The sequence below is a fragment of the Anser brachyrhynchus genome, assembly GCF_964034855.1.
Source record: "Anser brachyrhynchus genome assembly, chromosome: 20".
Lineage (NCBI taxonomy): Eukaryota > Metazoa > Chordata > Aves > Anseriformes > Anatidae > Anser > Anser brachyrhynchus.
In genome coordinates this window covers 11,753,706-11,779,141 of record NC_137713.1, presented here as the reverse complement: position 1 = coordinate 11,779,141, position 25,436 = coordinate 11,753,706, and the positions used below count along the sequence as shown (strand labels likewise).

Below are 25,436 nucleotides of genomic sequence, written 5' to 3'. Positions count from 1 at the left end.
CCCTACCTTCTCTTCAGCAAAGCTTTCACTTCTCCTTTCTATCCTAAAAGGCTTGAATTCCCCCCACCCACCCCCCCTCAAAAAAAAAAAGAAAAAAAAGGTTTCCTTCGAATGGGAGATTTTCCCTTACACTGCTGCAAGCTACCTTTAGGTAGCTCATGCAAATGTTTGTCTGCAAGATCCCACGTCCTTCAGCCATCTCCCACCACTCCTGCACTGTATCAGAAACTACAGGGTTTCTAACAAACTGCTCTTCCGTTTGAGAAAGAAAAAATACGCAGCTCGCACAAAAATGCTAGTGAGGTGTGGATGGGGCAGAACATAGTATCTCACCCCTTCCTGTTTTGCCTTACCACACTCCTTTTCTTATTCAAATACTTCCTGTTTCTTTTCAGTGAAGTCAGATGAATTATTTTTATGACTAGCCCAGGGAAAGCTGAGCTAATTACCTAAATTAATACCTTACATTAGGATGGCACATTTACAGCAAGAAACCAATTAGGAGGAAATTGCTCAAAACCAGCTCCCCGAGCATAAGCAGAAGCTCTCCCCTCAGCTCAGTTTTGTGATTCCTGCCCTGTTACTGATGTACAAAGCAAGATTGCCACGTGGCCTTGCCTGGTTTAAGTAAAGAGAAAAGAAGAGGGCTTTCTGTTCCTATAGAAGTAGCAAGCAAGAAGTCCCAGCGGTGAGGTGCTCTCCTAGCCCAGCTTCCCATCCCAGCATTGCAGAGGCTCAACACTCACGACTTTGAGGTTTGCCTCCTGGAGTTTCCGGGCTCTCTCCTCCAGGCGTTTGGCGATCACCGCCAGCTCTGCGTTCTTCCTCTTCAGGTGCTTAACCTTCTCCTCTGTTTCAGGGAAGCAGCTCCTGCGCTGGATAACAGAAGGAAAGGATTGACCTGAAAACCCCATTCAGCCTCCCCCTGCACCCATGCTTGAAGCTGGCACTGGGGATGTCAGAGGTAACAGAGGTCCCTGGCCCTGTCTGATCCACTCTGTGCCCACTGGGCTCTTCCCAGCCAGGGCTTGGCCTGTTCTTGTACAACTGTCCCAGATGCTATACACTGACCTCCACTCGTCTCCTCTCCGGTCACTGAAACCTCTGCTTTTCCTGATATTTTTGTTAACCTGACCTCTTGAACAAGAAGCCCCTTGCCCCACCCCAGTCCGTCCATCTCTGCAGCCTGTCGCCCTCTCTGCTCTTTGCAGGCTCTGCTTTTGCTGGATGGGACTGAGCACATCACCAGAGTCAGTCTATCCTGGCTGCTGGCCCTTTGGGCTTTCCCTTCCGAAGCCTGTCCAGTTCATTTCCCTGCTGTTACAGTACTCAACACATCACTGTGGATTTGTGCTTCATCACCACGTTACACCCCGAACTTTGCTTGCTTTTTCCTTGCTCTCCTGACACTGAGACATGAGCTGAGGGGAACAGGGAGAAAGCAGCCAAGGACTTTATGATGTTTGCAAACCAAATTTCCTTTTCCTTTCTATTGATTCTGTTTGCTCTTAATCCCCTTTTATTTGTTATCTGTCCATTTCGATAAGCTGCTGCTTGCCGATGGCTTGTTCTTTCAAGGTCATACCCAGATGTGTTGTGCTGTCTTTTCACATCAGCAAAAATGTCAGGTCAGCTGATCCTTCCAATTATTTTCTTCGCTGTCCCTGTGAGATCCCAGCACGTGCACTTGCTGCTTTCACTGCTTTATTTGCTTTTCTTCATTCAGAAGACCAAGGCTGATTTTTAAGAGTAAGATTTGATGAGAGCTTATATGATAGTGCTTTGCTAAAATCCATATGAATGCTAACGGGTGACCCCCTGAGCCTGCAGGGCGTACTGGATGTATGCTTTTAGTGTAGGAAAATTATCTAAAATATGTTTTGAATTTGGTGATATGAATCTGAAATGTTGAGTGATCAAATTTTCAAGGGCATTTTGAAGAGAAAAAAATCAACCTGAACTGTGTATTTCTCAGACTCTTTCACACCTTCTAATCCTTTTCATACAGCAGTGGTGACACATGAAATACGAAGCTGCTGTGACATTTACATTAGGAAATGGGAAGCACCTTTGCCTAGGAGGGCATTATGGCCATACACTTCCAACGGTGCATGGACGATGTGCAATGCAAGGTCCTCTCCCTCTGCACGGTGTAGTTCAGAGCCAGGGTTGCTGATGAGCCCCATTCCCAGCAGGAACAAGGAGGCTGTTCCTGGAGCATATCCTGCTGCCTGTGTCTTGGCAGCAGCACCCATCGCACTGTCTAGCCAAGCCCCGATGCCACACAGGTCTAGGCCGTTGAAGGCTGGAGCATGTTGAGCAGGTGGCTGGACCACAGCAGTGGAAGGACCTGAACTGTTGGGGGCCTGCATGGTCAGGGTCCCAGATTGGGAACTGAAAGTTTATAGGGTTGGACCAATGCAGCTCTGCCAGCACTGTGGGATACTCAGACCCAGGGTGGCTACCTCCCCACGCTGCAGGGCTTCACAGGCAGGGATGCTCTCTGGTGGGGGGGGGAGCATCTCCTCTTCTTATTTCCTGGCTGCCAACCATGGGCTAGGGGAGCTGAGGACGTGGAAGTTGGGCAGAATGGGGCAGCCCACACTGTGGCAGCCTCGCCTGGCTTTGGGTGCCAGGGGTGCCGCTGGAGAGCCAGGTGCTGAGCTCCCGCAGGAGCAGGGGGCAGTGCTGCACTGTCACCCAGAGCAGGGCTAAGTGAATCAGTGTTTCTGCTTTTCCCCTTAAAGAGGAAACAAGAGCGACTTCCCCCTCCCTGCTGTCAGCTCACGGCTGCGTTGCTCTCTGCCAGCCCTAGCAGGCAGCTGCGGAAAAGCCTCTTGCGGTTGCCAGCAGGCAAATAACGCAGGACAAAGATGGCTGGGAGGGCAGCAGCAGGTCACGAGGAAGGGGTCCTGCTCGAGCCAACAGCAGGTGCAGTGCAAAGGCACCCAGGGGACACAAAGCACCCAGGCCCCCTTTTCTTTCCCCCTCGCCCTCCCCAGCTGATCCCATGTACCAGCATTTCTTGGATCTGGTGGCCAACGGCAGCTCGCCCCAACCAGGGCTCCCTCCCCACGGAGAATCCCACACCCCACACTGTTGGTGTGCCTTGAGCCAACCCAGCGCCTGGCCGGGCTGCATCCTCCGCTCACCAGCAAGCTGTTTTCCTCCGCCAGACTGGAGTAGCGGTGCCGCAGGTCCTCCAGTGCGCTCAGGAGCTTCGTGTTCTGGCTCACAAGGAAGCTGTAGTCAGCCCCGCTCTGCAAAACAGCATGGGAGAGGCAAGGCAGGGCTTCACCTCCCCTGGACGAGGGGGCCACGGCTGCATGCTCTCCCTGGCCCCACAGCAAGCCCAGCCCAGCTTCACTGGGAGGCCAGCAGGGTCAGGGTGCAGGCAGTGAAGCAGCAGGCTGAGACTTGGAGGCTGATTTCAGGAGGAAGAGAGGGGCTGCATGTCCTTTGGGGGTAGCAGGAGCAATGGCCATAGCTGGGTGCTCGCAGCTGCTTTTCCAGGTTCAAGGAGATGCATGCCCTACTAGCAGTGTGGAAAATCAGGGAGATTGCTATCAAGGACACACTGAACCCTGGCACCCATCTACAAGTGGTTCCATCACCCAGTGCCTCCCCATGGGCCAGTGGGACTGGTCACCCTGCAGAGGGCCTTGGGCTGCATCAGGGTCTCAACTTGCGTCTGGGGAAAAAGCCCAAACCCTGACACTGTCTCCAGCTGCTTGCATTTTGACATCGTACCACCTAAACCAGCTCAGATAAATGCAAGCAGAGCCAGCAAGAGCACATGCCACAACACACCAGACACATGTGCTCCTCCCTACAGCTCAGGGACCAGGCATTGTGTGGTTCTTGGAGGCAAAGAGACCTCCTCACCCCCCTCCCCATGCCAGCCACCCAGTTTGGCCCAGGAGCCTGCCCGGGAGCCAGGCCCTGGCTCTGCCCTCCCTATGACAGCCTTGGCTCCGGAAGAAGGCAACATGCCGGATTTCTTTGCAAAATACTACCTTAATTTTGTCACATCAAAAGCAGCAGCAGCTCTGCTGGGAGCTGTATATATAGCTTGTGGTTACTGCTTCCTGCACAGAGCAGCTCGCCGCAGGCTTGCTGCCGAAGCAGGGTCCCAGAAAGTATTTTTATGCGTTAGCAAAGCTCAGAGCCAAGCTATTGCTTCACATCTGCCGTATGGCAGCAGCAAGCCACGCACCTCGAGAAGACCTAGACAGATGTTCTCCCAGCAGCCAGACCAGTCTTGCAGGACCCAGGAATTCTTTGCTAGTGCCACTGAATGGCTGCAGCCATCCTCTTGCATTGCTCTGTGTCTGCAAGCCAAGGCTATGAGTGAAACGTCCCTTGGCTAACAATAAACACTTCCTAGGCTTTCCTGGCAGCAAGTCATACAAGCAGCTCACAGCACAAGGACACTGCTAAGCTCTAGGAAGTCTGAGACTGGGCAAAACTCATCACACTTTTGAACAAGACTGTTTTTGGCTTCTTGATCACTTCCATCAGAGAAAAAGTGCAGGAGACCAGTGCCACAAAGTCCACTGTGCCAAAACCCCCAGCATAGCTGGGCACAGCAGGCAGCCTCTCCCAACATCTCACCCCTGTACAGAAATGCATTGGCACATCAGGGAGGAAAAACGTGACTGGAAGAGACTGAAAACCAAAAGAAAACCCTCTGAAAATAAACCAGCCCTCTCCTGGCCTCACCCAATGCCCCTAGGTCCCACCAGCCCTCTAAGGCCCCAAGAGGGGATATTAGGTGCCTCGAGTTTCCAGGCCTTTGGCAGAGCTGTTTGTAGGTGTCCACCCTGCAGAAATCCCTGGGTTCAAGAAAGGTGGAGTGAAATGTCCCATGGGAAGAGATTGTACTGCCTTCCATTTGTGGGAAAGCAAACCTATATTTATTTTCCTCTTTTTTTTTCCACCCCTCTCAGCACAAAGGTGCAGCTGCTGCCTCATCCCCAGGGACATTGCACCATGGCAGCCCCCTGGCATGACAAAGAAGCCCCCAGAGCCAAGTGCCACTCACCCTGCATGGTGCAGTGATTTGGGCCCAGAGACCCAGCACCAAGTCCTGCAGCACCAGTGCCATCCCTGCTGCTTTACAGGGACAGTAATGTGTCCCAGAGAATATTTCCCCCATTGCCAGCTCCAGGAGCAGCAGAGCCCTTCCTGGTGCCCATGCAGAGGATGCTGTGAGTGCTGATGGGGGCACAGAGCAGGATGAGGGCATGGGGGGAATCCCGTCAGCATTTTCCAAGCAGGCACAGTGTTGCTGTGGGACGGTTCACTGCTGCTGTCCCCAGAGCCAGGAAGGCAGCTCCTGGGATGAAGTCAGAATGCATTATTTCCACCTCCTTGCCACTGCCAAGAAGAGTAAAGCTTCTTGTCTTTGCTCTCTTCCATGCAGAGAGGCTCAGCCGGTGCCTTCTGCGCCTGGGGCAGGAGCTGGGCGGCCATGGAGGATGCAGGGTGCTGTGGCCTCTCCCCTCTGGCAGCCAGGGCTTCTGTCACATCAGTATCGCGGTTCTGCAGAGGCTGATGGGCCCTTCTAGCGTGGCAGGGGCTCTGCTGGGGATTGACGCCCAGATGGGCCCATTTAGGTCTTTGAGGCCTCTTTTCTGTAGCTACAAACCCGCGCCTTCACCAGGCCAAGGTGCAAAGACTCACAGCTACTCTCCTTCTGTCCTAGGCTCGCGGGCTGTCCCCGCTTCAGCTGCGCTCCAGAGCCCACCACACAGCAGAGGCTGAGCCCGCGCTGAGCACCCCAGTGCTGCTGGCTCCCCTGGGCCTGCTCCAGGCCAGGCCTGGCCCACAGCCGGGCCGCCCCCCACCTCCTAGGCCCTGCTGCAGCTGCAGCTCCTCATGGCCTCCTTAGGAGAGGGATGAGGGGCATCCACAGCCATGCGGCGTCAGGAGACCCTCGCTGAGGCACCGCCAGGGTGCTGGCTCCAAGCTTTGCCAAACCTCACCCTGGCACAGGGCCGGGGCCGGGCTGGCTGCCTGGGATGAGCCCTCCTCACAGATCGCGTGGCCAGCACTGACTGACTGTCTAGACGTCATCCCACACTCATTAAACATTCATTTCCTATAATGAAATAGCTTTTCATTTATTAACCGCTCCGCCGTTCCTCATTGCTCCTGTGCTCCGTGATGCAGCCTCACTGCAGGCATGCTTGCGGCCCCCCCACACATTGCGTTTTGAATGGAGCTGAGGAAATCTTTGCAAGAATAGGCCTGGAGGCCCCCCCAAATGGCTCATCTTCATAAAGACACGTAGAAGTGCCTGCAGAAGCCAGGAGACAAAATCCAAAAGCTTCCCACAGTCAGGGAGGTTTGCAGTGAGCTGAAGCTGGTGGGAGCCAAGGCAGAGCTGAACCACAGAGAGGGCACAGAGAGCCCTCGTGTCCCCAGACCCGGAGATTCCTTGGCCGCTAACATAATTAATCCCAGGGACAACTTCTTTGGCCATAGAGGAAATTTTCCAAAGACAGAGCAAAGCAGGGAAATAGCAGCAGGGAGGCAGGCAGGGGAGCAGAGCACAGCTCCCTAGTGCAGCTGACACACAGCTTTGAAGCCTCTTGGTACAGTGGTAACATGATCATCTGTCACTTCTTCTGGCAGGTAGAGCCAAAAATACAGTTTCCTCATGATACATTGAGAATGAGCAAACACAGGCCTCAGCAGGGCACCTACAAGAAAAGCTGCTGCTTTTTCACCTGAAAACTTCAAAAAGCAATCAAGAGCTGCAGCAGCTTTTACAGAGCGAGGTGCCCAGACAGGCTGCTAAGTGGGTCATGCAATCAAAATCCCCCAGGAACACCCAGCATCCAGCACAGTCTTTGAAGTTCTGCAGAAAACTTGCAGGAAGCCATTTGGGGGGCAGTAAATCAAACTGCGGCAGGGTTGGCAGCGCTGCTCCGCAGTGCGGCTCGGGTGGCCAAGCTGTGCTGCTGGTGCCTTGCGGCTCAGCCTGGCACGGACTGGCCCAAGGGCTTCCCCAGTCCCGCTGCCGCAACTGAACCAGTCAAAATCCAGCCCTGCTTGAAAATCTCAGCAGAGAAGCAGATGTCAAGGAGGAATTAACCAGGTGGCCCCATGAGCAGGAAGTCTCAGGTGGCTTTTGGCATGCTCGTGACTGTTTTTAAAATATATATAATTTTAAGATGCCCCCATGATGATTTCCCTGTCTGCAGCAGACAGGGCTGCAGTTGCCAGGTTTGCTTCACAACAGCCATCTCTGAAATCTAACCCTCCTACTGCAGATATCACTTCTTAGGTCAAAAACCACCACTACTTTCCTACTACCTTCTATATTAAACCCACTACCTCTCCCTTGTTTGAAATCATTGTCACCTGTCATGCATTAAATTCCAGGCCTCCATCATGTCAAAGCCCTATAGTTGTTCGCTCCAGCTGACTTTGGTAATTAGTCTCCTTAAATTCTCAATCCTTGCCACTTGGAAATAAAACCTGTCACTGCCGATCCGTTTTCTCCTCTTCCATCCAGGTTCAGCGGAATCGGCTTCCTTGTAGATGGAAGTTATTTTTTGTAGGCTGCTCTTCTGCAGTGCCCTCACTGCACGTCAAAAGCAAGACAAAAATAGCATCACCTCCTGCTCGGTCAGTGAGCAAGAGCAAAACCCATCAGCTGCCACTGCCGGCACAGCGAGGACACCTTGCGCTGGAGTGCGCATTATCTGCATGGAGGTAAAAGGGCTATTTTTGTTAAAGGTATGAGAGAAGAGACAGGCCTGGGATGCAGCCGTGGTTACTCTGCCACTCCTTTGACAGGCAGCCTGTTTCCCACAGCTTCCTTCATTTTGCACCAGGTTCCTGGTTTCAGACACAAACATCTATGTTCTTTCTTTGACTTCATGACACTTCCCCACCAGCTCCTCGCCCTGTGCGTTGCCAGCTCCTGTTTCCATGATTCAGCATTTTCTTCTGCTGCCCATCCCTCTTCCAAACACAATCTTATTTATTGTGATTTCCTCATTTATCTGATTTTTATCACCGCACGTAAGGAATTCACGGAAGAAAAAATCCATCCGAGGCTATTAATTTCAAATATACTGCCTCCAGCATGGGGAGTGCTGGAGCCACAGATTGCAAGATATTAGGAGAATATTCAGGGAACATTCACGCTACATTTGTTCTTACACCTTTTCCAAGGCATCCTATTCTGCACACCCTCTGACCACTGCCAGCTTGTCCTAAGTTCCCCACAATGTATTTAAAATGAGACGTGCAGCTAAAATTGGAGTCTCACAAATTCACGTCCTCTCTATCTTCGAAGTTTCTTATGAAAGCACTATCATCAGTCCCAGAAAAACAAAATCAGGTGCTCCAAGAGGAGAAAAATCAGCTTGATAGCCCTGATCACCCTGGCTGGGCTGTCCTTTGACAAGCTCAACTTCTCCAGTCTTCCCAGATGGAGAAAAATTAAAGTCCTTGCAGCATTGAGACTAGGAATGTGAGTGGAAAATAAAATCCCGAGACAGAGGCAGAATCCAAGACTGCAGTCAGGTCCAGCATACAATATGGAGCAATTTCTCACCTTTAACAGCAAATCCAAAATACAAGAAGTTTTGCAAGTAGATGAGAAAATGATACCTTCATACCACAAGGCTGCTGGAAAAGCAGCTCTGAACTATTCCTGGCATACTGTGCATGCATTTCTTCATCTTTCATGATCAGACATAAAACAGATCAGTCGGTTGAGAGAGCCAGAGGATTTGGAGAAACCCTTTTCTGTCCCCACAAGGCCAGCCTGTCCCTGTGCCACAAAGCCCAGCACAGAGACCAGAGCAAGCAGCCCTGTGTGGGATGGACCCAGTGGGAACACTTGAAGTGGAAAGGTCCTGCCAAGGGCGCAGGCGCTCATCTAGCTGAATGACTGCTGGTAGCATCTGTACCGGAGTTGCTCCTTGTCCTGCTCTCCAGTGTGGTCCAGAGACCTTTAACCAACATTTCTTCCAGCTGGGAGTTACCTGCCTTACACAGAGGCATGACAGTGTGGGTGGCCCCATGAAGGATTTCCCAGCTGCAACCCAACCTCTCTCCACGTTAAATGCAAGTCTTTTTGCAAATCCAGGATATGCAGCCAGAAAATGCAGCTGGTGATTGCTGGGATATGATCCAACTTGTTTAGCAGATAACCTACAGCGTAGGGTTATACACAGTATGACAACAACACGACCTTCCTGCCCTTGGGTTGCTCTGGGATCCTTGGGCACCCCTAAGTCCCTTGTAGGGGCCTTTTCCATCTACACACCTCATGAGAAAGATGCCCGCATTTCACAGAGGAAGAATCACGTACTAAGCCTCTTCTGCCAGCTGCCCAATTAGCACTGAGGTACAAGCTTCTCGCTTTTCTCTTAGCAGCTTTCGGAAAGATTTGGTCTAGCCCCACAGCAGTAAAGCAGGATTGTGCTCCATCCCCGCCACAGTAAGGGGAGACTAATAGTCTTTCTGCTTTCATTGCAGAGAGAAACTGAAGAGATTATTTCTCTTCATTGCACAGCTTGAAATATATGAAAGTCAGGGTATATGCTGTAAAACCCAGTTTGTTTGTAAAACTCAGGTGACCAACAGAGCCAAGACAGCCAAGCCTTCTTCTTCCATTGCAGATTTTCTAGGTGCTGCTGAGCAAGTCATTGAATCTGCAGAGAAGCAGGCACAAGCAATGACATTTACACTAGATAAAAGCAACACATAGAAGTGGGAAGTAAATGTGTTAACATCCTCAGTGCAAACACAGAAAGACGGGTGGCTTCAACCTCTACTTCTTGCGTACTCATCTGCACTGCCCATCCTTTGAGCTAAACACGTGGGTATTGGCTTCCTACACAAGGTGCTGGAGATTTTTGTTGTTTAGGTCTGAACAAAGGTCAGCCTGCAGCTCCCAGCACTGCAGGCTCCAGCCCAGGCAGCCCCAAGGTCTTTATGGAGCATCTGGACTCTTTAGATGCCACATGTCAGATAATTCTATTTTGTAAGTATGCAAAAAAACCTGGGGAAGAGTGATAAAATTTAGCTCTTTCCAGGTTTGGTATTTTGATGGCTGGAGCAGGGACGATTGTTCTCTGATATCTCATCTTTCTTGTAACAGAAACTCTAATCCAAAGAACCACTCCCTGTAAAGGCATGAGACTTGAGAGGCATAAGAAAGGCACGGTACTGACAAATGCATGTGGGAATGAGGCTCCTGTCTACAGCGAGCAGCCTGGGGCTTGCCAGGGCTTCACCCCCGGAGGCCATGGAACTGCAGTTCAGTAAATCCCTACCCCAGGAGGAAGTGCCACTGCCCTCTAACAGGACCACAGCTTGAAAAGTTAATACCCGGTCTCCTTCCTACTTCAGAGCCTCAGCAATGGTGTTTGTGGTCTCACGAGCTGCTTTTATTGAGTAGAGAGACTGTATTACCTAATGCATTCAGCTCTGAAGAGATGGATGCCCTCTTGAACCCTGGAAGACACATCATAGAACTAGAGTGGCAGATTTTGTATGCAGAGCTCAGTTTTTGCCCAGGTATCTGCCCCACAGTTCTCTACCATGTGTGTCTGTTTTCAGAATTACTCGCAGTTTCCCAGGGTCCAAGAGCACCTTTTCTGCTTGGGTCATATTTGCTTAAAAAATGTTCTGATTGCCCAGACTCTGGCACATTGGGAACAGTGTTTCTTACATATTGCAGTGAGCAAGAATTCACTGGCCAAAATGTGATTTTAAGATTTTGTCCTGGACTGATGAGCCCCAAATCTCCAATGTCTTTAACAAGTAGATGGAGGACAAAGAAATCATTTCCTTGCACTGCTCACAAGAGCCAAAGGCACTGTTTGGTGATCAATATAGGAATGTGAATGGCAAGAGCAGCAGAAGACTTACAAACTGATGCCCAAAAGGGTATTTTCCAAGAACTGCTACACAGATTGCTCAGCTGCAGAAAGCCTGTACTCAAAGCAGGAGGAGGCCAACAAGGCTGCCGGCGTTGCATGTGCCATATCTCTTCATGTTGTTCCAGCAGGAAGGGGGACTACAGCTGCAGGACACCCAAAACAAAGAAGCAAAGGCACTGGCAAGTTCCCTTGTGGAAAATGTACAGAGGGTGAAATGAGAAAGATGCTGAGACAAAAGATCGTGGTGCAGTAACAGCCAACTCCCCAAACCAGTTTGTCATCACCAGTCCAGAGGATCCAAGGACACAGTGAGGAGGCAATGGGCTGGTGTCCCTCGTCCTCCATGTCCCACAGAAGTGACCTTTCCAAGCCATTTGGACATGTCTTTGTGCTGACAATACAGGTGAGTAGAGTCAGCTTTCTCAGAAAGATAAGTAAAATAAAAATCACTTTCCCCTTCCAAACAGTCTTGCTTTGTGCTTTCTTCCATTCATTCCTACAAATAAAATCACACTGGGTGCTCATGGCAGACAGCTATCTGCAGTTGGCCATACGTTCGTAATGCTTGCAGAAAATGGCACTAAGTCATTTGCATGAGGCTGAGTGTTGCCAAGAAAAATTAATTTACTCAGACTTTGAGCAAGATGGAGTACGATCTTTTTCTGATTGCGATTCTCTGAAATGGTGTCCATAACAGCCAGAACTGGCCTCAGTACCCAGGAAGGCCTTCTCAACTTCCTACCATATTTTATTTTGCTGATCTATCCTTTTAGTCAGGGGTGCAGCTGTACGCGTCCTCAGGCATTAAATGAATAGTTTTTCATCTACGGAATGTTCAAAGCTCTTAAAATACCATGAATTCCTGCAAAAGGAACTGAGCTTGTTGTTAAATGCAGCTTGTCCTGAACACTTGGCATGGAGGATGTTTACCAGCATTTTATAATTCTTACTGTATCTGTGATTTGTGTTAAGTCCCATTGAGAGCAACAGCTTTTTTTTTTTTTTCTGTGGATATTTCAATTCCTACTGATTTGGGGGTTCCTTGGATTAAGCATCTTCATTTGGGTTTTACAGAGTAATTGAACATCCTTAGCTCCCTCTGACCTCAGAGAGAAAGCTGCATGCTTGGCTTTTCAGAAATTCAGATCCAAAGTGGCCTCCTGAGATTGAGAAGTAGTCACGTTAGCCAACTCTGAGCATCCTAGCCATGCTCCTTGCCTTTGTGGCTCATGAGATGCCAGAACAGGGATGGTTAAGCTGCTGAGCTTACCCCATCCGTACATGAAGCTGGATAGGCTGGTGGGGGACTAATCCTGGAGACGGAGGGTACAGAGAATATCCAGAAAGTGAACGACCTTGTTCCTTTCCCCTCTATCAATTTAGGGCATCAGGAAAAAGCCTTCAGTTCAGCAACCCACCCCCAAACCATCCCAAATTTCCAGGACCAAAGCAGATCTCAGCAGGGCAGCACCCTGCAGCAGATGCAGACAACTGAGCTCTTCCGGGAAATGCTCTAAAACCGTTCTGACAGCATTATGAGAAGTTTCCAGTTTCCAACCAGACTGTATCTGTGACACTTTGACCCCATTCTTCCTACATAGTATTTTACTTAGTGTTTTTCTCCCCTGATATTCATTATTCTGATTGGGATCCTAAACCTGCCATACCTGGAGATGCTCAGCAAGAAAGTCTTTTCTTCCCTTCTGTGTCTACACAGAAATTTTGGAAAGCAAGACCAGAGTGATTTCAAAGGCCTTGGAACAAGAATACACTCACGAGATCAAGCCCCCAAATAGCATTAGTCAGTAGTAAGATGGGGGATGCACGTCTCTGCTGTTACTCTGCAGAGGAGCTAGGAAATCCTGCAGTGCATTGCAGGACGCAGAGAAGCACAGCAAATGGAGGGGAAGAAATGGGCACAGGGAAATTCCCACAGGACTTATGAAGAACATTCATCTCAAGGAGTCTGCTGTAGCTTTGGGACAGGGTTAGAGAGGTGGAAGGGTCCCAGTCTTTGGAGATATTAAACACTTGCCTGGACAGGCCCTAAACAACGTTATCCAGCTCTGGAGCCAACTCTGCTCCAGGCAGAGGCTGCATGGGATGCTGCAGGTGTTCCCCTCAGCCCCATCCCACTTCTCTATGTCCACAGTTCCCTTGCCAGCTCCCATATGGGAGAAGGGCGGCAGCTCTCCAACCTATGCACTCCAGAGGGATCTAAGCCAGAAAGCTGAGATTAACTTGACCCACAGAAAGTCTTAACATCTGCCCCTAGACTGGCCCTGAGGAAATGGCACAGCATTAGTGGCAGAGGCTGGTACACACGACAAGAGCTTCATCATAAAATCAACCTCTTTAATCAACTCTGTCAGTGATGAGCCCTCAGGAGGCTCTTCCACACACTAGGAGAATACTCCCTGGAGGCAGCTGCCCTGTTTGCATAATGCAGCACTGACATCCCAAGGACAGAAGTCCTGGACTCCTAAAGGAATCCCAGCTCTGTCTGCAGGGCACATGGCGTTGGTAGCGCTTGTCCCAGCCTGGCCAGGAAGAGCCATGCTTTGGAGGGGAGCTCCCTGTTGGATCTGAAACAGAGATCAGTTGCAAGCCTTTCATATCACTTGACTTTAGGAGGAAGTGCTGGATTTCCTTTCAGGAGATGACAAGTTAACCTTTCTGGGGATCAACAGCAATGTTAAGGATGTAACATTATCACGAGTACCACCACAGTATCACCAGTACTACCACAGTAATGTCATGGTACTGCCACGGTCCCACTATGGCACTAACACAATACACGACAGTACCACCAGGTGCCACAGTACACTTGCTATGTCAAGTACCATCGTGGTACTGACTCGGTACACTGGTGCTGTGGTGACACTACCATGGTGCTGCCAAGCCCATGAAGTGGGAAGGGAAATAGTCATCTGCCATGTTGGGACCACCCAGGATCCTAGGGAAAAGTCAAAGCAGCCCAAAGACCAAGGGAAACTGGGTGATGGATGCTCCGCAGTCACAGCCATTGAAACCAAGTGGGGTCCTCGCCCCCACCACTGCCACCCACACATTCAGCTGGTGCCTGGGGTACCCACTGCAGGATCAGCCAGAGCTGGGTGCATGGCTCCCACCCCACAAGGTGCTCTTCAGCTGCTGGAGCACCCGCAAGGACCTCTTTGCGCCATCTCCTTCCCCTTGCCACCCTCCCCGGACAGCGTGAGGCAGTCCTGTGGGGCAGAATAAAGCTGAGCCCCAGAGCGAGGAGCACCAACACCAAGACAGGGTGCTCCCCCCTTCCCTCACCCGCTGGCTCTCCTGAAGCAAGACGAGATGTTAAGTTTGGCACAATTGTTTTGAGTCTTGGGATGGACAGATAAGGGAGATGGGAGCAGAAATGCTTTCCATTCTGCTGCCCCGGTTTTGTCTGGGGTGCTTCTGGAACAACCAAGAGCTGTGACCAGAGGTGGACTACAGACTGCGTGGTTAAATGCGGCATTTCCCTAAGCATCACGATAAACAGCCATCCAAAAAAGACCGATAAGAGGCTGCTTGAACGAAACAATTTTCTCTCCTGGTGGGTTTCCAGCAGTACCCTTGCTCCTGTGAGCTGGTCCAGCCACCCTCCAGCTGTGCTCAGGAGCACAGCACTGGCATAGCTCAAAAACCTCCTGCTAAACCCCAGCCAGCTCAGCTCACCTCTTCTTCCCCACACTCAGGAAGAACAGGCTGAGAGCTTATTCCTTCCCTATTTTAAAAGCATCACGGAGTCACCTCAGAGTGCCAGGGGATCCCAGAAAGATGAGTGACTTTACCCAAGGAAAAGGAGGGTGAGTTGTCATAAACGGGGCCAGCTAATGAACTTCTGTGGCCTGGATTGAGGGGGTGAGGCTCCTAGGAAGCCTTTTCAGCTGTTTTCAGAGAGACGCTGCGAGGGGCTGGGCATCGCGTTGCCTCGAGGTGCCCTGCTTTGTCTGCAGGGACGAGATCCCCCCGCCCACCCACCAAGCCCACAACCCCTCCAGACCACCCCGCTGGAAGAGGGCACGCTCCGGACGCAGGCGGCACTGAACTGTGTCCCCTTCACCACCCTCAGAGCTGCTGGAGCAAGGAGGTGCCGCAGGGCTGGGGGAGCCCCGGGCTGACGGATCCGTGCCGGGGGCCAGCTCCGGCACTAGCAGGCCGGCGGCAGCTGGAAATCCCTGCCGAGGGGCAGCGCGGGGAGCGGCTCCTTCCCTCGCCCGCGCTGCGTGGCAGCGGCTCCGGCAGCTGCCGGCCCCGCGGGGTGGGTGCCGTGGGGTGGCTCGGCCGCGGCCCAGCGCGGCCGTCCGGCCCCGCGACGCCTCTCGCCCCGGAACGCGCCTCGCCGGGCAGCCGCCCTACCTGGGCCGGGCCGTCCGTCCGCTCGCTTCCGAGCCCGTCCATGGCTTGCCGAGGCCTAACGAGCTCCGGCGCGGGGCGAACCCGCTGCGGGGCCGCCGGGGGGGCGCGCAGGCTGCCGCGGGAGCCCTCCTGGGGCTGGGCTGCTCCGGCCCCCTCCGGGCCCGGGGACGGCGGGCGGCTCGCCCTGCCGGCGGCTCCCCCCGAGCCCTCACGCGTGGCCGGCGCCGGGGCCACGTCCGGGCGGGCGGAGGCCGCGGGGACGGCGTCGCCCGTCTGCGGCGGGTCCGGCTCCTCCATGGCTCACGCTGCGGCGCGGGGGGCTGCCCGCAGCTGCGGGGACCGGCGCGGACACCCCGAAGGCATCAGAGCGGCGGCGGCGGGTGCCCGGGCCGCGCTCCCGCCCGGCGGGGACGGAGGCGGCGGCAGCATCCCCGCGCCCGGGGAGGCTCCGTCCCCGCCTGGATCCGCCGGCTCGGCGGGCGGGCGGCTGCCGGTGCGTGTGCGCGTCCGTGCGCGCGTGTGTGCCCGCGTGTCTGCGCGTGTGCGCGTGTCCCACCCCGCACGCACACGCGCTCCGCTCCCGCACCCTACAAAGGCCGCCCGCTGCCCCCAGCCCCGCCGACCCCCCGCGCCGCCCCCGGCCCCCTGCACCGCCGAGGCCCGGGCGCCGTGACGCCGGTGGGGGGCCGCGGGCGCTGCCCGCCCCTCGCCGCGGCCCGGCGGAGCTCCCCCCCGCCGAGCCCCGCAGCCCCCGGCGGCCGCGCGGCCGAGCCGTGGACGCGGAACCCGGGCCTGGGCACCCCGCCGGGAGGAACGCCGGCCCCGCCGGTTTCCATGGCAATGGTGCGGGAACGGTGCCGGCTGCCTGCCGATGAGGCGGCGGGGGGCTGCGGCGGCGGGCCGGGGGGGCCCCGCCGCCATCCCGCGGCCCCCCCGGGCACGGCTCCCCCCCGGCGCAGGGGGTTGGGGGTCCCTCTGCGGGGAGCCCCGCGCGTTTCCCCGTCCCCTCCGGCCCTGGGATCGCCTGGTGTCCCGCTGGTGCTGCCCCGCAGGGCCGAGCACCGTCGCGACCCGCTGCCGCAAACGCGAGCCTGGGCCCTGCCAGCCCGCGGAGGGGCTGCGGTGGGTGAGCCGCGATGTGGGAAGGGAGGGGGCTGTTGGGGTTGGCGTGGTCCAGGCGCACGGACAAGCGACGAGAGTTAGCGGCATAGCGCTGCACCAAAGCTCGCGCAGAGCCACAGAGGTGCCGGCTGCCCATCTCGCTCTCCGTGGATGGAGGCCACCCCACACAGTGGGCCACACAGCACCAGCGATGCTCGGGGAGAGCCCCCATCCCGTTCCCCAGGACGTCCACTCGTCCTCGCTCCCCAGCCCAGCCCCAGCCTTGTCCTGCAGCAGAGCACGGTTTGGCCATCCCTCGGCTGCTGCTGCTCAGCTGGGGACAGACCCCGCCTGCTGCGTCGGCATGCGTGGCTGCGGGGTAGACAGTGTTTTGTCACGGTGTTGCTCCGTTTGTGGCCGTGGCTCCAGGTGAGGTACACGCAGGAGGCTCAGGTGGCTGGCGTGCACGTTTCAGAGGCTGCTTTGTGAGCACTGTCTGTGGGAGCTCAGCGGGCACACCCAGACGTGCAGGGTGCAGATGTGTCACCTACTGAAACAGATGCCACTGGCTGCGTGTCAGCTCTGCCTGAGCACAGGCAGTGCAGACATCACCACCAAGAGCGGTTTTCTCACCGCTGACTGTAAAGACTGCAGATGACCCACTTAGATGCTGTGGGGAGTTAGCACCAGGTCTAACAGTCCCACATCTGGCAGCATCCTCGGAGCCTGCCGTCACCCAAATCCAGGATCTCCGAGCTCTTCATTTTAAAGAGTGTTTGTTGTGATCATCGCCAAGCTGGCCACAAGCAGTGAACACGACCAACAGACCAGAGGGAAAATTTCACACAGCGGATCCCACCTACCCGCATCTTCTGATACTTGCTTATCTCCAATCACTAGCTCAAGTGACCCCCTCCAGGAGAACTCAGGATGTGTCCCACCGCTTTCCACTGCCAGGAGGAGACCTGGAACCCCCTGGTCCCTGCCCACGACCGTTTTCCTCCCCAGGAGAAGCCAGGCAGGATCTCCGGGTGCTGCACAAGTGCAGAGCAAGGCCCAGGTGCTGCACAGCTTGCTGACAAGACAGAACAAGAAGGTTTAATTAGCAGGACGCGAGAGCCAGCAGTGGGAAGGGAAACGTGCCACTGATAAGATCATGTGGTTGCGAGCAGCGCACGGCACACGCTGCTCAAACAGCACAGCCTCCTTGGGAACCCTGCTCCGACACGTCTTGTTTTGCACTTCCACTGCCATGTGCTGCTCACCACAGCCATCTCTGCTTATCCCACCAGGGAACTGCTGCTATCACCAGACCTCCTGGGCAGCTCTAGGCTTCTCCTGCTCACCAGTGCCAGACCCGCGTGGCTCCATGGTGCTCCCAGGACCTGCTGCCCTGGAGTATCAGGGGCCAGGGCCAAGCCAGGCACCCATTTTCTCCTCCCGCAGTCCTACGGAAGACCCCAGTCAGGTGAGATGAAGTCAGGTGAGATGGTGGCACATAAATGGCATCCACACTGAACACATAGCCATGAGCTGCCCCTCCTTGAAGAGACTGGATGCATCCTGGCTTCCTGAGCTTGGCAAGCTGGAGGTGCTCTTACTCCTTGGCCAGCCAGCTGGATAAATCAGGGCCATGGACCGTTCTCAGGGAGGAAAGAGAAATCCATCTGGGTTATTAAACAAAGGCACAGTGGCTCGGGAGCTCCCTGAGCTGACTGAGTGAAGTCTTCATGAGAGCTGTGGGGACAAAGTGCTACAGGCACCTCCAGGTACCCCTTGGTCCCCCAAGTCATGCAAGCACCTGCTGTGGGTCTGTGCTCCATGTACACGAGATGGAGCAAAGTGTTTCCTTAGAAAGACACTTGAAGCTCTCCTAAGACAGAGGAAATGACAGGCTTAGGGAAAACAAGCAATGGCATTGAGCAATTAATGAAAACCAGGTGACAGTAGAGAGGCTGAGATCAACAGTTCAAGCCTGGCAAGCTGAAAAAAGGCTGCCCCCCAGCAGCACCCACTGCTCTCTGAAGGCCTCCAAGGAGCCAAGGTGCAGATACAGATTGCACAGACCCCAGGGCCTCCTGCCTTCTTCCACTGTGGAGCAGCAAGAGTGGACATGCTCCATGGCAGAGAAGAAATAAGTAGCCAAATGTTGACCCCAGGGCCATCAAAAACCAGGGAGCCATCCCACAGGTTTTGAGCAGGACACTGATAACAGGGTCCATTGGCAGCCTCCAGACAAGGTGAGATGAACCAGGACCAGGGCTCCCCATGAGACTGCTCAGGGCAATTAAGACTAATCAGTGTCCTCAGGGTCCTATCGATCTTCTCCTCTGGCTCAGGGGATGGAATTTGGTGGGGCCAGGAAGGATTAATGGGAGCTCCTGTAGCTCTCTGTGGTCTCAGCTGGGGAAGGAGGCTGAGGCTGTGCCAGCCCTGGGTGACCTGTGCCCTGCTGCGGGGGTGGTGACACGGGGGCAGTTGGTGGGCACTGACCTGCTTCCATCCTCCTTTCCCGCAGGCCCCTGAGGACAGCCCCAGTGAGACCAGGACACGTGGTGACACCAATGGGAGCCCACTCCCAGCTGAGACCCTCGGCTTCTGCTTCCCACCTCCCTCGACCCATCCCAGGGCCACCAGGGCTGGGGGTTTGCTCCAGCACGTCCTGGTGCAGATCTGGGGAGGAGACGTGAACATCTGTGATGCCCATGCTTGCAAGGACTTCCTGGGCACTGTTGCATGGGAAATGTGCATTTGTAGGACACAGCATCGTGCTGGGGGTGCGTTCGTCCCTGGGCATGCACGAGCACAGTGTGGCAGGGGCCACCAGGCGCAGGAACCAGCTAAAAGCAGCCCCACAGGGAAGGGGATGAGCTCAGCTGGGCGCAGGGCACGGTGCAGCCCCCCACAGACGTGGTGGCTCGTGTTCTGCAGTGTGGAAATCCCACAGCTTGCTCCGAGGCTGGTGCATGTGGGACTGGGGCATTTGTGTGGGTCTGAAGACAGTGGGGGGAGCCTTCCACTGCCCTCAAGGCCCCGTTGGGCTGGGGGCTGCACAGCCTCCCCGCAGCCACAGCATTGACCCGGGCGAGGAGAAACGCGCCGAGGTCCTTCTGAGACTGGCAGTTCCACCCAGTAGGGAACGGACACGTTTCCTTGCAGGAGCCAGCCAACATGCACTCAGCACACAGGGAGGGCACTAAAAAAGGAGCTGTGTTTAAAAAAAAAAAAAAAAGTTGCAGTTTCTGTTTTGCTGCTCTCAGCAAGAAATACGTTTCCAACGTCTCTGCAGGCAGTGAATGCTGGGTGGTTATAATATTTGTGACCATAATATTCATCAATCATAAGTATCCGATATTTACATTGCCTAATACTTACATATTCATTATTAGGAACATGACCTTTCAAAACTTCTGTATATTAAAACTGTAAACTCAAGCTTTGTTTTCCTTTTAGGCACGCAACAAAATGAAAGCTGCTTGGGGCAGGCTGCGCTGCTTCCTTTTTTTTTTTTTTTAGCTCTTTCTCGTTTCTACTGTTTAAAAACTTGTCTCCTTGTGACCATGACTGCAGTTTTGATTCGATTTTTTTTCCTTCCATATCCCTTTCAAGCACTCATGAAGCCAGAGAACCTGGGAAGCTTGGACAGCGAAGCGAAGGCCAAACCCTTCACTCCTCTCTGGCCAGCTGTGGGTACTCAAAGTGAAAGGAAAATATCCCATTCTCAACAAAACCACCCACAAGTGCTCCTAAAACCAGCACAAGAAATTTTACAAAAAGTGGAAGCCTTCCATTAAAATTTGGACAGAAGGAAAGGAAAAAAATGTGGTTTTACTGTATTTTTCTATTGTTTTTAGGTCCCTTTCCCAAGGCCGGGAGATGGGGAATCAAAGCCGAGCATGGGGATGCCCACAGGTGTTTGGGAACTGACGTTTGGGCACTGGGGACCTGGGAAGCCAGAACATGGGGCCAACAGCGTGGGTGGGCTGTGTGTGTGGGGACAGTGACCACAGGAGTGTCTCATTCCCTCCCTATGTGAAGGTGGCAGGGCTGCGGCAGGACGTGGCCACTTTGCCATGAGCCTGGACGGACATGGGGCGCAAGTCCCCCTGCGTGGTGCTGGTGTCCTTCGTGCTGTTTCTAACACCCCTGAGCCTCCCCCCCCGGGCCCTGTCCCCATGCAAGCTCACAGTGCCCCCCAGCTGCTGGCCATGGCCTTGGGGCACTGCAAGTGTCTTTTTCCAGTTTTTGCATTTCCCAGGAATAGAATAAAAAAGACAAAGTCCACAAGTCAAAACTGAAAGAGTTTTATTTAGCAGCATCCTGCCATCGTGCAGCCACGCGAAGCCATTCGCCAGCCCCCCCCCCCCCGCCTCTCCCTGCCCGCACATGGCCGCCACCACCCAGCTCCCCACAGGACTTTGCCACACGTGACCTGAAGATGGGGCAGAAAAGCATGAATCGCAGGCTTTGCTACCTACCTGGCCCCTCAGCCCCATGTCCCAGGCGTGCTGGCCCGGTGGCAGCAGGGACGGTGGTGGTGCCGGCGCCAGCCTGTCCTTGGCTCCCCAGCTGTGCGCAGCTGGTGGCCGGCCCGCAGGTGGCCGGCAGTGCTCTCTTCTCCGTAGCCCACAGTACACTCATCCATAAAGTAGGAAACACTACACCCTGCAGTGCTGTTTAGTAGTGCTTTCTACTTTATGGGTGACTGCACTGTCTCTCAGTCGGTGTCGGCGATGCTCTCCTCCGGCGACGTGGTCTCCTCCGCCTGCACCCCGCGCGCCCGGCCGTGGGGATGCTTCCGTGTCAGCATGGCCAGGGGGCGCGAATGGCAGGGCTGGCTTTGCCCTGGGGACAGGGAGCCCCTGCTGGCTTCACCTCCTGCCCTGGGGAGCCGTGCCATGCACAAGGGACATCCTCACCTCCTCCCCATGGGGGAGATCCTGCCTGGTACCCCTGAAACCCCACCCTGAGCACAAGGGGCAGCCTTGCCTTCCCAGCCACCCTACCTCCTACACCATCATTCCCCCTCAAGCCCTATCCTGGGCACAAGGGACTCTGTCACCTCGTCCCCAGGGGGGGCATCCCACCTCAGACCCCATGCTGCCCACAGAGAACCCCCTTGCCTTGTCCCCACTGGAGGGGATCTCACCTCAAACCCCATCATCCCCTCTCAAACCCCATCCTGGGCAAAGATAGCCTCTTTGCCGTACCCTTATAGGGAGACCCTCATCTCATACTGTCCTGTTCACAAAGGTCCCCCTTGGACTCTTCCCAAACCGAGGTTGAGCTGCTCCCCTTGAGTTGTCTCCCTTGATGGGAAACATCCCATCTTAAACTCTGTTGTTGGCCTTCAAACCCCATCCCTCGCCTTGATCTTAAGTTTGAGATCCCACCATAAACTCCCTCATTGTCCCTCGAAGCCTACCTGCTTCACAGAGGAACCCTTTGCCTCATCCCCATGGGGGCACCCCACCTAAACGCCACTCGGGTCACAGAGGACTCTTTTTGCCTCAGTCCCATCGTGGAGATCCCACAGCAAAGCCCATCTGGACCAAGGACCCCTTGCCTTGCCTTGTTCCCATGGTGGAGACACCACCTAAATTCCACTGTGGTCGCAGAAGACTCCTTTACCTTGGCCTCATGGTGGAGACCCCATCCCCATTACAGGGGCCACCCTTTAAAAGTCCCTCTAGGGTCCCCATCTCATACTCCCATCCCTGTCACCGAGGTCCCCCTTGCCCTGTCTTATTGTGGGGATCCCACACTCTGTCCCCTCCAGAGAAGTCATCCTCTCCATGGGGCCACGGAAGTGCCATGGACCGGAGGCTTCCCAGGGACCTCCACCTCTCCCCTGCCTGCCACCCCTATAGAGACCCCCTTGATGTCCCCATTGCCCTTCAGGCCACGTGGCAGGGGACACCAGGTAGCCCCTGTGGCCATGCAGAGCCTTGCGCCCCACAGTGACCTCAGCCCTGTGCCCCCGGCATGTCTCCAGTGCCCCCCAGAATGGCTTCAGTGCCCAGCAGCAGCCTCACCTGCCCCGCCAGCCTCTGCATCCTCTGCCTCCTGTCCCGTTGGCACCGAAATCCCCCCGGTGGCACTTCTGCTTCAGGCTCTTCCCATCTCCTCCCGCCCACCACTGCAGCGCCTCCTCCCTGGGGGGGACCCTCTTACCCATGGGGCGGCCCCCAGCACCCGCTGTCCCCCTGGCAGCAGGTGGGGGCCATGGCCCCAGGACCCCTCCATGCCCCCACTGCTCCTCGAGCGCCACGTGGGTGCCATGCCGCTGGCTGGGTCCCTCCGTACATTACCGGGTTGGGGCTCAGGTGGCCCATGCTGGGTGCCGGTGCTGCGGGTGGGTGCTCTACGGGGTGCTGGTGGCCGGGGAGCAATGGGCCCCTGCAGGGAGCGGGGCTTCTTTTAACCCCATCCTGCCCACGTGGCCCCGACCACAGGAAGAGCCGTAGCTGCCGAGGAGATAACGGTGCGCGGTCCCACCCAGCGCCACCCCGCAGCCCGACCGCAGCCGGCCCAGCCGTGGGGCGAGGGGCGGCCGCTGCTGAGCGCCGGAAGCACCGGGGGCCGTTGCAGAGCAGCCGGTTACGCTCTCCTGGGCTTTGCTGTGCTGAGCAACAAACATGTTTGTGCAAAAAAAAAAAAAGTCTGTTTGCACGGGATGACAGCAACCATGCCCCCCCACCCTGGTGCAGAGGCTGGGGACAGCCCCATGTGGCTCCACTGTGGCCCCTCACCCCATCTTTGCAGCAGGAGCAAGACTTTCCTGAACACAGAGATTATGGAGGGGTTGGTAGCCCTGGACGAGGTTCTGCAGGATTTCGGGTGCTGCAGTCCCTCAGCCCCACGGCAGGAGCGCAGCAGGAGGCGATGTGGGCGCCAGTGGGCTGCAAGCCCCAGTCCTGCTCTTTAGGAAATGCGTTGCCCAAGAAACCTCCCTGAGCTTTTCCCCCATGCAGTGTTCTGCAATACCAGACTTCCTCCGAGCCTGAGGAAGCCATAACGGCCAACAGGAACACGAGGCCCCCAAAAAGAAAATGAAAGCTGGCTTTGCAGGGAGGTCACACGCTTCTTGCAATGCTGGCTTGCAGGCTGGAGCTGTGCAGGGGCAGCCGTCACCGCCTGATGGCACCGGGACAGGAGCGAACTCCGGCAGCAGTTTTCCAGCCAAGGTCCCATATCACAGAAGCCATCTCCAAGCCATGTGCAATTTCCTCACCGAGCTCTGCAGCAAAGAGCCGCGTGTCTGGTGCAAGGGTTGTCTCCCAGCCTTGCTCTCCTTCCGCTGCCACTGAGAAGCACAGAGCAGAAGAAGGGAGCATGGCCGGGAGCAGTCTTTGCACCCACCACAGATCTGGGGAAAGTCAGCCAGTGCTACATGAAGCTGTCCATTAAACCGGATTAAAAACTCTGAGCTAAATCCCCAAAAGTGACTGTAAATGAGAGTGCACTGGTCCATGGGATGGGTTTCATGCAGCTGTGCAAAATGCGCACTTTAGGACATTGCCATTCATTCTCTACATTGATAATCTGGGAGGAAATATAAAAAACATTACTAGCAAGGTTTGCAGAAGGCAGAGAAGGAGGAAAGTCAAAATCAACTGAGCCGCTGTACTGTCAGCAGTGGTTTGACAGTTTTGGCCTGCCTGAACAGTATATGTTTGGATTACAACAGGTAAAGGGGGTTTTGGCAGACAAGGAATTTGCTGTGAAACTCTTCCCAAAACCGAGGTTGAGCTGCTCCCCACAGAATTGTCTCTCTCTGTGCACACAGTTCAGCATGTGGTGGCTCAGGGCTGGGACCCCAGCGGCTGGCCTGGCACCAAGTCCCCGGTCCTCACACGCTGCAAGTCACCCTCACGTGCTGCCTGTGGGACTCTCACTGCTGTGGCCGGGCCTGGTGCTGCCCGGACCCACTGCCCTCTGCTTACACCCCACGTGCCTGGGGCAGAGACCCCTGCCCAGGGGTGCCCCCCCAGGGATCCCACGTCTCCCCATTGCAACGTCCCTGGGCTGAGGACATCTTGCTCATCAGACCCAAGGGAGAATCTCTGCCTTGCCGAGGCACGTGTCGAGCATCTCCTTGCTGGCAGCAAAAGCAACCACGTGTGTGGCTGTCCCCGTGTTGGGCTGGGCTGGGCTGGCCACCTCCTGAGGTCTTGTCCAGCCTGAATTGCTCCATAACTCCTGGGGACATCTGAAATGCTTGAATAACAATTTGGATGGGGATGAGGTGTGAGCAGGTCATTCCTGACCCAAAGACTTCCCCCCACCCCCCCCAAGAGTCAGCACCCCATCCCTGAGGTGACAAGCCAAGCTTTCATGCAAGGGTGCTGTGGGATGGTCCCCAGTGTGGTGGGGTGCTGTCACAGGAGGCAAAGCCACCACTGTGTGGTGAGGGGGGGATGCTGCCAGCTGCCCCTCGGACCTGGCCCGTGCTCTGATACCAAACTAAAGGAGCGTTTGTCCAAGCCGCTGGAGGCAGCTTTGTCTCCAGGGTGCTGCTGAGGGACTTTCCCCTGCACTGCAGGGCTGAGGCCACACTTCTTGTGGTGTGCTTTGCTCTGATGACAAACCTGCCCCTGCTGAGCACAGGGGGCTGGGCTGGGTGAAGACAAGCACTGAAGCTCTTGGAGAAGACCTTTTCTTGGAGGAAAGGTCCATTTAACACTAATGGTGTTGCAAGGCAAGAGGGAGTGCATTTCCTGAAGGAGGCAGCTGGGAGAGACCATGCTCGAGCAAGATGTCAGGGGGAGGGTGAAGCACGTGTCTGGGAGGGGGGCTGGTGTTGGGGGATGCTGGGGCCCAGGGACTGCAGCAGGGCAAGGGGCTGAGCCCCCAGAACGGGGCTCCCGGCTGCCTGCTGCCTGCCCCATGTGGATCCGGGTCCCAGGAGCCATTCCCCCACAGGGGGCCCACAGGCGCCTTCCCAGCAGGGAAGTGGGGGAGGCGACGCTTCCTCTTTCCCCGCCTGGCGCAGCAGAGTGTGTCTGGGAGAACATCACATTTTGGGTCTCCGAAGCTGGT

At 55.2% G+C, this 25,436-nt stretch overlaps 1 protein-coding gene and 1 long non-coding RNA gene across 11 annotated transcripts in view; one reads left to right on the top strand and one right to left on the bottom strand.

The window, feature by feature from the left end:
- Window positions 1-15,912, bottom strand: part of TSPOAP1 (TSPO associated protein 1) — a 71,143-nt gene extending 55,231 nt beyond the window's left edge. For 6 of the 7 annotated variants that reach the window (XM_080562789.1, XM_080562790.1, XM_080562791.1 and 3 more), the window contains exons 1-3: window positions 15,294-15,912; window positions 3,153-3,260; window positions 747-875 (exon numbers count right to left, since the gene is read on the bottom strand). In XM_080562789.1, coding sequence (XP_080418915.1) covers window positions 747-875; window positions 3,153-3,260; window positions 15,294-15,590 — 534 coding nt within the window. In that variant the 5' untranslated portion in view covers window positions 15,591-15,912. The remainder of the gene's footprint in view (window positions 1-746; window positions 876-3,152; window positions 3,261-15,293) is intronic. The other variant, XM_080562795.1, reaches the window with a different exon arrangement.
- On the top strand, window positions 101-24,604 carry LOC308180705. 4 transcript variants are annotated; one of them, XR_013941139.1, is made up of 5 exons: window positions 101-755; window positions 860-964; window positions 5,708-14,740; window positions 17,687-17,862; window positions 18,913-19,648. It is a non-coding gene; the product is annotated as an uncharacterized lncRNA (long non-coding RNA). The 4 variants fall into 4 exon arrangements; XR_013941138.1 differs by lacking the exons at window positions 101-755; window positions 860-964 and adding an exon at window positions 20,004-24,604 and having other exon boundaries at window positions 3,243-14,740; window positions 18,913-19,171; XR_013941140.1 differs by lacking the exons at window positions 101-755; window positions 860-964 and having other exon boundaries at window positions 3,243-14,740.
- Window positions 24,605-25,436: the final 832 nt, after the last annotated feature.